Source organism: Ananas comosus, linkage group 17 (genome assembly GCF_001540865.1).
Source record: "Ananas comosus cultivar F153 linkage group 17, ASM154086v1, whole genome shotgun sequence".
In the NCBI taxonomy this organism is placed as follows: Eukaryota; Viridiplantae; Streptophyta; class Magnoliopsida; order Poales; family Bromeliaceae; genus Ananas; species Ananas comosus.
Window position 1 is genome coordinate 276,693 of NC_033637.1, and position 12,869 is coordinate 289,561.

Genomic DNA, 12,869 nt, shown 5'->3' on the forward strand with positions numbered 1-12,869 from the left:
CTGAAATTTGATGTCAGAGTATCATTAATTGACTCAATTCAAATAAATAAAAAGATTGAATAGTAAAATTAAAATTTTAAAAGATTGAATAGTCGATTTAAATTGCTCCATAGTTCAGAAACATTATTTACGTTTTATCTATTATTTACAAAGCCAAAAATTTGAATGTTCTAAAATAAATTAAACAAAATGAATAGTGTATTATCTTTCTCCGTAAAAAAAAAAAAAAAAAAAAAAAAAAAAAAAAAAAAAAAAAGAACTGTTCAAGTGTACATTTTTAAAGTTGTGATTTCGAGCCTTAGCTCTTTTGTAGAATTTATAGCGTAATTTACGAGGAATCGCAACTTAAACAATAATAAGAAAGGGTTTAATAAGCTTCTGGCGAACTCTATAAACCACTTGATCCATAGGATTAGGCTTCGGGCGCCACAAGGTAATTGTCTTATCTATGTGCTGCTTGCTTTAGATTCGGAGAGTTGCCTTAAAAGAAAAAGATTATAGATTCATACTGCATCTGATGACAAAACTAGCTAGCTAACAATCCAGTTTTCCAGATAAAATTAAGAGAATTATTTAATATTTCATTGTAATGATTCACTAGCCTTGTTACTGACCGTCCCTAGAGCAGGTGGCAAAGGGTTTGGTGGTTGGTATCCGAGACCCAAATTCGAATCTAGTTGATTCACATTTTCAGCTAAGTTTATTGTTAAATAAAATAAACGAACCGGGTAGCGTGCTACCTATCTCTTAAAAAAAAAAAAAAACTTGTGCCCTGTTTATAGAAAGAGCAATGTTAGGTCTACATCTAATTAATATGCATGCATAAATGTTACATTGTATTCACCCTATGACTTCTTGTTTTTTCAAAGGTCTTTCTTTTTTCACTATTAAAATTTAAAATAAATTCAAAAAATTTAGATGAGTGAATATAAAATTTACGTCTTTACTTCCGAATCTATAAATAGAATGTCTTTTGTAAAAATTATTAATCTTTTTGACGAATGCAGGATAATGGATATAATATTGCTTTAGATCTGATTAAAAAAAAGTCCTTGAAAGAGAAATACATAAACTGCGAAAAATGAAGGCACTTCTTAGATTCAATGTGAAAATTAAGCCTAACCTCTAGATGTTTGTTTTGCTGATTAGTTACAATGCAAAATGATGGTTTCTTGCACTTTGATACGAGGAAGGACCCCCTGAGAGGACTAAAACAGTAAACAAAATGCCTTAATTTGCATATAAAAGAAGAAAGAAAATAATCAATACATGGGTGGCCCCTGCTATTTCCCTGCTAATATCAGGTATTGATAGCTGTGATTCCCACCTGGGACTAGTACACGTACCCCTCCCAAAGTTGAAACAGCCAACTTTATGTCCTAAAAAGTTATCATGGCCGCCATGAACTATAAACAAATTGGCCCCATGAAATATATGCACTGGCCCCATGAAATATACGCATTGGCCCCATGAAATATATGCATGGTTTGATTACGGTGTGTCCTTGTTTGAATCTTTGAATAGTAACTTTGATGAACTTCTAATTCGATCTTCTTAGGCCATGGGGTACGGTTAATCTAAAGTGTATATATCTATAAAAATAAAAAAAAAAGAAAAAAAGAAAGAGAGAGAGAGCATATTAATTTTCTCTCTGTGCGTAAAGCCAAAAAAAGATTATACGGTGGATCATGAGAATATTGAGATTTGATATTGCAATCAAAATATGTTGCGTCAAATTTGAATGAGTTGCCCATCTGTGTTGACCATAAACATATTAGGAGTTTGAAGCTTATGTTAGTTTGAAATTTAACTTGACATTTTTAACACCCTAGGTAAAAAATAGGATTCGAATTCAAAACCTTTGCTCAAATTTGATACATGTTTAGTAATGTGAAACAATCGAAATTATTTAGAAGCTTATATTATTTTTATTTTTTTTTTTCATATTTTAAGTTGAACGGTATATAGTTATATATATACATGTTTAGCATTATATGTATATTTATTTAGTTGAAAATAAATATTTTCTTTCTCTCAAGTGGTTGTTTGTGATTTCCTTCTTTATCCTATGCTACTGTGAAGTTAGTCAGGAAACTGCACCTTGACTCAATTTAATGGATGGTTTTCTCTATCAAAAATAAAAAAGATTTATTCTGTCATGTGTTTTTCTAAAGAAGATGCTCATAGGCCACTATATAGGACGGTTTCCAATAATTCTAAGTACCCGAAATAATTAAGAATGATAGACTATATATTGCACACATTTTTATCATTGCTACCAATTATTCAATAGGCTATTTCATCAAAATAATAATAATAATAATAAAGAAAAACTTCAAATACCCTCATGTGTTTCACACTTTCTCACTTTACTTCAAAATGGATAATAAAAAGAAAAAATTAAAGCCACATGATACTAACTTAATACAAAAATGAAACCACATGCTACTAACTTAATACACTTGAAATCACAGGGTACTAACTTGATACATTTTAAACCACAAGGTACTAAAGTAAGAAAGTGCCAACCACTGGAGGGGTATTTGAAATTTCTCCTAATAATAAAGCACACAATATATATAATGGTTCATTAACAGATACAATAGACTAAATTACAAAAAAAATTTCCGTCAATACTCATTTCTTTACTCTTTTTTTTTTTTGATTTTTAAAAATTTATATTTTACCCTCTTAGAAACTAAGAAATATTCACTTCAGCTACCGCTGTTAGTGTTCCGTTAAAATTCTATTTATATTATATTATCATATATTTTTTATATCCAAAATACTCTTAAAATCTTCATCTTAAATGCGCCTCTTCCTTCCTCACCGACGTCCGCGGTCGCACCGCCTCGCCCTCATCCTCATCCTCGCCCTCATTCTCGCCCATACCTCTATCTGTGCTCACACACATGCTCTCGTCTTACTCCGCCTCCTCACCCTCGCCCTCACCCAACTTTCCGTCCACGCCCGCTACGATCTAGATCGTCCCTACAGTTGCCGAAATGGAGGGGCGGTGAGAGTAATGGAGGAACAGGGGAGTAGATAAAGAAAACAAAATTAGAGCTATAGTTGAGAGGGCGTGAAGAACGGAGAACGAGAGTCTGCGGATGAGCAGAATTGGAAAGGAGATGGAAGATGAGAGACAATTTGATTATTTTGTTATTAGAGCTAACACCGTCCTCCTATAAATATTTTTTATTTTTTAGAAATACAAAATGTAAATTTTTAAAGGACAAAAAAAATAAAAAATTGAATTTTGATATATATATATTTTTATATAATTTAGCGAATCCAAAAAGAAAGAAAGTGCAACACAACCTACTTTAGCACTAAATTTCACGTGAAAAATAAATTTTGGATCTCTCAAATTTTTTTTTATTGTTTTTAGAGAAATGTAGCTAATAAACCGCTTTGTTTATTAATAAAAATAAAAATAAAAATAAAAATAAACTAGCCAACATGGGAACGGCAGGTAACCTCAGTGACGAAAAAAAAATGAAAGGAGAAGAGGAAAAGGACAAGGGAGGTAAAGAGGGAAGAGAAAGATAATTATAAAAAAAAAAGAAAAAACGGCGGTTTCTAGAATTAGCAGCAGTATTCAGATTATAGGCAACTCTGGCAAGTTACATATGCCTACCAAACCATTGATGAGTTTGTACTTATCCATTAGGATTTTTTTTTTAATAAAATATTGTTTTTTAAAAAAAATATACATTATTAAGTGAAAATATTAATTACATTATGCATTTTTTCTAAGCTGACATGCTGATGTGTGAACATATCACAATCAGTCGTTAAAATTTTTTTTTAATTAATACCTGAAGCGCTATGAATTTATTTTATTAGTATTTTCTTTAAGTCAATTTTAAAATATGAATCTTGCTTGCACAAAGGACTTAGAAATAAATTAAAAAATTAATTAGAGTGCTCGATCTCAATTAGCAACCACTTGCATAATTTATATACTGCAAATAAAAATCGTTTTTTTTCCTTTTTTTTTTTTTTCAGACTAGCCATGTTACCCCGCTTGTAGTACTTTTATTTATAATGTCATCGATTAATTTAATTTCATTTATAATATAGTGCCGTATTTGTAGCGGTGGGTTGTTGGGCCCCGCTGTACAAAGGCCAAATCCATAAAAGTACACATAAGCGACGACCCGGAAAACTGCTTGCAAACTCCAAATGACAATTGACAAAAGTATAAGATCACGTGCATTAAGGGACAATAAAAATAAAAATAATAAATAATAAATAAAAAATTACGGAGCCCGTGACGTCGCGGTAGATGAGGACCGAGTCCAGGAACGGGTATCGTCGCCCTACATCTCCTTTACATCAGGTTTTGTAATTAGCGCACGAGATGCGCGTGCTGCATTAGCGTCCGACACACTCGCGTGTTCTCCCTCCTCTTCGGGTGGCTCCCCCCCCTCAGCAAACGTACCCCACCAGACACCTACACCCACCACCACCTCCACCACGGCGCACCAAAAAGCTACCCCATTAAATTACAGTACTTTGCCAACATGATATGATCATGTTGCGTTGATCATATCCCACCATGCACGCCCTCAATCCCCATCCACTTAATTTGTCCCTATCACGAACAGCGGTGCCTGCTGTTCGTGGATTCCTTCTCGACGACAACTGTGCTATAGCTAGCTAAGCCGACCCCATAGCAAGAAAGCTTTATAAAATCATATAATATATATATGCACCATGCAATCTCTATCCCAACTCCGTGCTCTTCTCTCATCTTTTACTCCCTTTCCACCAAATATAATACTATTGGCCTCAACTCTCAAGTGCTGCGCCTAGCTTTTGCAGGAGCTAGCACACAGAAAATAGAATAAGAGAGAGAGAGAGAAAGAGAGATATATATAGCTAGGGAGAGGGAGGAGGAGGAGAAGAAGAAGAGGAGATCGAGGTGATTAGCCGGGATGGGCTCGGCGGCTGCGGATCTTCTCTCGTGCTTCCGGAGCTACTTCTGTCTCATCTTCTTCGGCTTGGCGGCCGCGTTCGTGGCGTTCGCTCTGATACTAGCGCTGCTGAGGTGGCGGCGGCCGTGGTGCAGCTGCGAGGTGTGCAGGGCGTACCTGAGCTCGTCGTGGGCGGGGGAGTTCGCGAACTTGTGCGACTGGTTCGCGCACCTGCTGCGGGCCTCGCCCACGGGGACCATCCACGTGCACGTGCTGGGCAACACCGTCACGGCCAACCCCGCCAACGTGGAGTACATGCTCAAGACGCGCTTCGACAACTTCCCCAAGGGGAAGCCCTTCTCCTCCGTGCTCGGCGACCTCCTCGGCCGCGGCATCTTCAACGTCGACGGCGACGCCTGGATCTTCCAGCGCAAGATGGCCAGCCTCGAGCTCGGCAGCGTCTCCGTCCGCTCCTACGCCTTTACCATCGTCTCCGGCGAGATCCACCGCCGCCTCCTCCCCCTCCTCGGCTCCGTCGCCGACTCCGGCCGAGCCGTCGACCTGCAGGACGTGTTCCGGCGCTTCGCCTTCGACACCATCTGCAAGATCTCCTTCGGCCTCGACCCGGGCTGCCTCGACCTGACGCTGCCCGCGTCGGAGCTCGCGGCCGCGTTCGACGCCGCCTCCAGCCTCTCCGCGCGGCGCGGCTCCGCGGCGGTGCCGGCGCTCTGGAAGCTGAAGCGGCTGCTGAACGTGGGGTCGGAGCGCGAGCTGAGGCGCGCCATCCGGACGGTCAACGCGCTCGCCGACGCGGTCATAGGCCAGCGCCGGAAGCTGGGCCCCACGGGACACCACGACCTCCTCTCCCGCTTCATGCAGGCCACGCTCGACGGCGACGACAGCGGCGGCAGCAGCAGCGAAAACGACAGGTACCTCCGCGACATCGTGGTGAGCTTCCTGCTGGCGGGGCGCGACACCGTGGCCTCGGCGCTCACCACCTTCTTCCTCCTCGTCTCCCGCCACCCGAGCGCCGCCGCCGCCGTGCGGGAGGAGATCGCGCGCGCCGCAGAGGGGGCGGGGGCTCTCGGCGGAGCGGCGAGCTACGAGTCGCTGAAGGGGATGCAGTACGTGCGCGCGGCGCTGTACGAGAGCATGCGGCTGTACCCGCCGGTGCAGTTCGACTCCAAGTTCTGCGCCGAGGACGACGTGCTCCCGGACGGCACCTTCGTGAGCGCGGGCACGCGCGTCACCTACCACCCCTACGCGATGGGGCGGATGGAGGCCATATGGGGCCCAGACTGCGGCGAGTTCAAGCCCGAGCGGTGGCTCAAGGACGGCGTCTTCGCGCCCGCGAGCCTCTTCAAGTACCCGGTGTTCCAAGCGGGCCTGCGAGTGTGCCTGGGAAAGGAGCTCGCCATCATGGAGATGAAGTCCGTCATCGTTTCGGTGCTCCAGAGCTTCGACATCGACGTCATCTGCCCGGCGGGCGCGCCGCCCAAGTTCGCGCCCGGTCTCACCGCCTCCATCAGCGGCGGGCTTGCGGCTCGGGTCCGAAAGCGCCAAAGTGGGGCTGCAAGGGGCCGTGATTTCTGAACCTATATTATATATATATATATATATATATATATATATGAGTCCGGCTATGGTGCTTGTAAAAGTACCAAGTATTTGGTACTTATAAATTTTTTACCGTTAGATCTAAGTTTTTGATTATTTTCACCCGTTAGATTATACTATTCAACCAACCACCTACTCAACCCTAGAGGTCCACATCATCTAACAGCACATGTCTTTAATCAAGGGCTAAAAATTTACAAGTACCAAAATTTATACTTTTAAAAGATAGGCAGTTCAATTATATATATATATATATATATATATATATATATATATATATATATATATATATATATATATATATATATATGTGGAGAGAGTGAATGTGTGTTGGGGGGGTGGGGCGGCGGGGGCCGCCGAGTAATCTCGATGGAGGTGGCCCGTGCTGATTAATTACCAGTTTAGCGCCTGGGGAGGCTAAATTTGCACCTGGGTTAAGTGCTCAGTTGGTTTCCTTTATTGGGCTGGATATTTATATCATGTGTATACGGAATGATTATTAAACACAAATTAATCAAAGGGAGATATGTAAATGGCAAATTTGCATAAAAAATTTATAAATTTTCAGTTTTTGCAAAATTAGATCACTATTTTGAATTTTGCAGATTCGACCGAATTTTAAGAAAACTGACTAAAAATTTTTTTTTATTTTTTTTTTCTTTTCTTTTACGTTCTTTCGACGGCAACAGGGTGGCCAGCCATCTCTTCCGTTCTTTCTTATTTCTCTCCGACCCTTCGTTATTCCCTCCATAGACTTATGTGACGATAACGGCGGCAGCGGCACCTCCTCTTCCAATGTCGGTGGCGGAGGAGAAGAATTTAAAGCAAGTGCGGATGAGAGCGAAATGAACAAAAACGATGAAGTCGTGGCCTAGATAATGCTCTCTGCTCGTGAGGGTGAGAAAGAAAACATGCCTACGCTTCTCCAAAAAGTGCTTCCGGCGAGAGCGGTAGCTACGATAGAGAGTGATGGAGAGATCGTGACAAAAAAAAATTATAGAAAAAAAAATAATAAAATTTAAAAATAAAAAAAATTTCTAGAGGAAATATCAAAAACATAGAAGAATGAAGAATAAAATAAAATTACACTGTTCAAATAATGTTACACTTTTAAAAAAATTTTGTACTATTTTTATATAAAAATTGCGCATTTTAAGACAAAAATTATACTAATTGAGATGAGATATATTTTTTAGGCTAAATTTGCATTTTTTGGGTGAAATTTGTACTGTTTTTCTTTATCTTCATCTTCCTCCTCCTCCTTGTTCCCTTCTCCTTTCTCGTACTTTTTATATGCCCGTCCTAAGCCGGTGATGGGCACGATGGAGGCGGAGGAGAGCGTGACAACACCAGAGAAGAGGGTGGTAGCAACCCGTCTCGCCTCCATCCTGTAGGGAGTATGCGGCTGCGAGCGAGGACTCCCCTCCTCGCCTCCGTTCTCATCGACGCCACCAGGCTCCACCGCACCCTCATGCGTTAGTGGAGGCGGAGGCAAGGCTGGGGGTGCGCGTGTGCGGGTAACAGGTGCTGGCGGGAGGTGGGCCGTGCTCATACCCGTGCACACATTGCAAGGGAGAGGCATGGCGGGGAGTCCTCGCCCCCGCCCGCGCACGTCTTGCGGGCGAAGGCATGGCCGGCCGTTGCCACCTCTGCCTTCACTGCCCCATTCTTCAATGTCACTGTGCTGTCCTCCGTCTCCACCACACGCGTCATCAGGCTCGAATGGGCGTGTGGAAAGTACGAAAAAGTGAAAGGAAAGGAGAAAGCGGAAGAAGAGGAAGTAAAAGAGAGATGGTGTACATTTTTATCCAAAGAGTATAACTTTTGCCTAAAAAATGTAATTTGCTTCTCAAAAAGTATAATTTTTGTTTCAAAACGTGTAATTTTCATATAAAATAATGCAAACTTTTTTAAAAGAATGAAAGTTTATTTTAATAGTGCAATTTCATTTTTTTCTTGCATCTTCTATGACTTTTGGTTTTTCCTATAAAAAAATATATTTTTTTTTTATTTTTTTTTATTTTGATTTTTTTCTTTTTATAATTTTTGTTGTCATCACGGCCACTCTCTTGCCCTCTGTCGCAGTCATCGCCCTCGCCGGAACCGCTTTTTGGAGAAGCGCGGGCACATTTTCGTTCTCACCCTCACGAGTAACAACGAGCATTATCTCGGCCACGACTTCATTGCCTCCATTCGTTTTGCTCTTATCCGCACTTGCTTTGAATACTTCTCTTTCGCGGCCGGTATCGAAAGAGAAGCTAGTGCCGCCGTCGTTACCACCACAAAAGACCGCGAAGGCAATGAAGGAAAGTCAGAGAGAAAAAAAGAACATAAAAAAAATAGAGGAAAAGAAGGCAGGTCATCCTGTTGCCGTCGAGAAAGGCCGCGAAGGCGGTGGAGAAGCATCGGAGAGAGAAAAAAAAAACGTAACAAAAAAAGAAGAGAGAGAAAAGAATAATGATATATTGGTTAGTTTTCTAAAAATTCAGACCGAATCTGTAAAATCGAAAATAGTGACCTAGTTTTGCAAAAGTTAAAATTTTGTAAATTTTTTATGCAAATTGGCGTACGTAAATTCTTGAAATAACGCCATTTTCAATTCGTTAGCAGAAAGAAATAGATCGAGGACATACAATAAAAGCAGATAGCAATAAAATGAGGACACACAATAAAAACTATGTCATGCCTTCCGACTTTTGAGGGGTCAGTTTGATTTAATGTTTGTAATATTTCAAAAATACTAAATATTTTATATTTAGAATAATATATTTTTTACTAATTTATTAAGTAACTTGAGTTTGGAAGTAATGAATTCAGCCGACTATAGAAATGAGAATACCTTCTAAACCCTGATAATTTAGTATATCTATCATCTGAAAATTTATAAAAATTCTGCTACTTCACTAACATATTTTATAACTATACAATTTGAGTTGAAGGGTGATTATTTGAATATTATTAATAAAAAAATTGTACATTTACCGGAATATTAATGAAACCGCAAACCAAACGTGCACCATTATACAAATTATAGTGTAATACGTCTTCTAAAACAGCCAAAAATTATTGCTCACTTCACTTTAATCACTTTCACTCGTCCACTTTTCAAAGTGCCACAATATTATCCGTATCCTCACGATGAACTTCTTTTTAAAGATAAAGGCACCAATGAACCATTATTGTGAAGAAGATCTTTCACACTAGTAGTCTTTGAAGAGGAGGGCTTGTATGGATGCCAAATGTCCTTACAATGTAGATCTAACTGCTGGGTAATCTGTGACTTGTCATAAATTTAAAGAGATTTTTCCACAAATAGTTCTCTGCAGATGCTAGTCCAAAATTCTTAAATGGAAGTATATATATGCACAGTTAATTACTAAAGTAAAGCGAATTAATTCTTGCCACATGTATAGCTGGGCAAGATTTTGACTGATCAGGAAAAGAAAAATCAACTTCTCAATAGTCAAGACAGCGAGAAAATACTCTCGACAGTTCTTATTGTTAAAGATAATGGATAAGGATAAGCCTATCCTACCTATTTTGACAAATATATATCTTAATCAATTATATTCATTGATTTATTTATTCGGGTTTAAATGTAACAAATATAATTATCATTCATGTATATATATGTAATATAAATTATGAATGAAGATGGAGATTATATTTTAATTTCTCTAATCCTTGTTCACATGGTATCAAAATCATATCAACATCTTTAACATATTGAGAGTGTCTAGTATTCTTTTCTCACACCCAGATCTCCATCTTTATATATATATATATATATTCTTTTCAATTCCCTCCACTACAATATAAACTTCCCACCTCAACCTCACGACATCTCCACCTCATCTCGCAAGGATGAATAGATTCAACCTTGTCATGGACAGTCTCCAGTGCGCTTGCTAAGAAATTTTTTTTTTCCAAATTTACAAATGATTCACTTGGAAAAATACTGAAGTGGTAGGAAACAAATTATCATGGGTTCAGATGGACGCTATTGCATCTCCCGATTTCAAATCATGCGAAGTTCTAGCTTCCTATAAAATTTTCCCATCCTGCCATGGATTCGGATCTCCTGATATGTTTTAGCAAAGTAATATCTTCATCCGAGTGAGAATTGATTTTCAACAAAATTAGGAGTTTATTTTTGATAATTTGAATTTGTGCTCTCCTCGTTCTCCTTATTAATCTCGATCTTATGTAGAATGTTCGTGATAGGCTTGTATGCCGTATCGAAGAATATTAAGAAATGGCACGGACTAAATATATACTAGAAAATTGAAACATTATCTGGAAAGCCGCTTCGGATATAAGGAGGAAGCAGATCAGAATATGCAAATTTGGGAAGTTAATTAAAGATGCAGAACACTCTAAATGGTAGTTCGATTTGAAAGTAATTCGGACACGTACTTGGTCTTTCATCTGCTAGTCTATTCTTCGATACTGGAGTTCTTTCCTTGAAACCAAATTGGCCGCCTTAGGTGTAGGGTTGAAAATCGATTTGTATAGCGCAACATATATATGAACCAAGCAGCATTGAGGCTTCAAAAAGTTTTTTTTTTTTTTTTTTTTGAGAGATAGATAGCACGCTACCCGCTTTGTTTATTTCATTTAGAAATAAACTTAGCTGGAAATGTGAATCAACTAGGATTCGAACTTGGAACCTCGGGTACCAACCACTAAGCCCTTTGCCACTTGCTCTAGGGACGGTCGGTGAGGCTTCAAAAAGTTAGTTAATTAATTGCTGATGCATATCCTTCAATTATGCATGCGGCAAATCACTTTCCTGCTTGAGGAAGGATTATTAAGAGGCTGATAGCTTTGAGAAGAGGGGAGAGAGAAAGAGTCAATGAATAAATAAATAAATAGAAACCAACAGCAACAACAACAACAACAACAATAGCAACGACAAACCATGAATTGTTGGACCCGCTGTAATTTTGCTATCTCATGGAAATGTTGTACATATATATATATATATATATATATATATATATAGAGTGGAGCTAGAATACTTCTAAATGTACCAAATGGGTGGTGCTTTAGAGTTTTTAGCCCTTGGATGGAGAGATGTGAGGTTGAGATGATGGTGGTAGGTGGTGGTAGATAGTGATATGTGGAATAGTGTTTGATCCAAGAAATATTAGTAATTAAAGAGTGGATCCAAGGGTTAAAAACTTAGAAACACCAAGTGGGTGGTGCATCTAAAAGTATCCTAGCTCAACTATATATATATATATATATATATATATATATATATATATATATAGAGAGAGAGAGAGAGAGAGAGAGAGAGAGAGAGAGAGAGAGAGAGAGCTAGATTGGTATACTATCGGTAGCACGAAGGTCTCCGTGCTACCAAGTTGTTTTCAATGTTGTGGCTTCCAAATCGACGATCAGCTCCGTTAGACTTGATCTACACTATTTAAAGTATTTGAAAACTAAATTTCATAATTTTTCGACATCATTTGGCTAGTGATCAAAAGATTTCAAAATTGAAAATTTTAATGGTCGATGTGATGCGTTTGTAAATTTAACAGTGTAAAACAATACAAATCTGATGAATTTTTATAGAAATTTTTTTTCACTATTTAGAGTAAGATCAATACCTTTGATATTAAGTTCAAGTCTTTTTTCATCATTTTTATGAGATTTTTATTTTCAGCCGTTCATTTTTAGACTATTCGTTTCATAGGTAAATGATGTCAAAAAATTATAAAATTTAGTATTCAAATACTTTTAATAGTATAGATCAAGTCTAATAGAGCCGATCGTCGATTTGGAAACCACAACATTGAAAACAACTTGATTACACGTAAGCCTCCATGCTGCCGATAGTATACCAGTCTAGCTCTCTCTCTCTCTCTCTCTCTCTCTCTCTATATATATATATATATATATATATACAGAATCCAGTTATGGTGTTTTTAAAAGCACTAAGCACTTGATATTTGTAAATTTTTTATAATTAAATTTATCTCTTTGAATTTTATTTCTTAGACTATACTAAACCACCTACTTAATTTTAGGGGACCGGTATAATTCTAACCTTACAAATCTTCATTCAAACATGGAAATTTTGAGGGATCTTGGGGTGATGAAATTTTGGGCCAAATCTGACTTGTCTCTAGTTCTCAAAGCAGAAAATGGGTTCTGAGCGATTTTAGACCCATGTGATTTTGGCCCATAACGAAGCCTCGTTGCGTACTTTGACCAATCCAGCAGTCAGGTGCCCCTGACTTACCCTTTGACGATTTTTATGAAATTAAACAATAAACGAACTGAAGAAAGAAAATAATATAAGTTATTCCATGGAATTGCATG

At 38.8% G+C, this 12,869-nt stretch overlaps 1 protein-coding gene across 1 annotated transcript; it reads left to right on the forward strand.

Moving 5' to 3' along the window:
• Positions 4,177–6,536, forward strand: LOC109722804 (cytochrome P450 94C1). Its single transcript, XM_020250950.1, has one exon. The coding sequence runs from the start codon at positions 4,944–4,946 to the stop codon at positions 6,513–6,515; it is 1,572 nt and encodes a 523-aa protein (XP_020106539.1). The 5' UTR covers positions 4,177–4,943; the 3' UTR covers positions 6,516–6,536.

Excerpts from the sequence above, each read along its gene's own strand:
- LOC109722804 (XM_020250950.1), top strand. The coding sequence starts at position 4,944 with ATGGGCTCGGCGGCTGCGGATCTTCTCTCGTGCTTCCGGAGCTACTTC.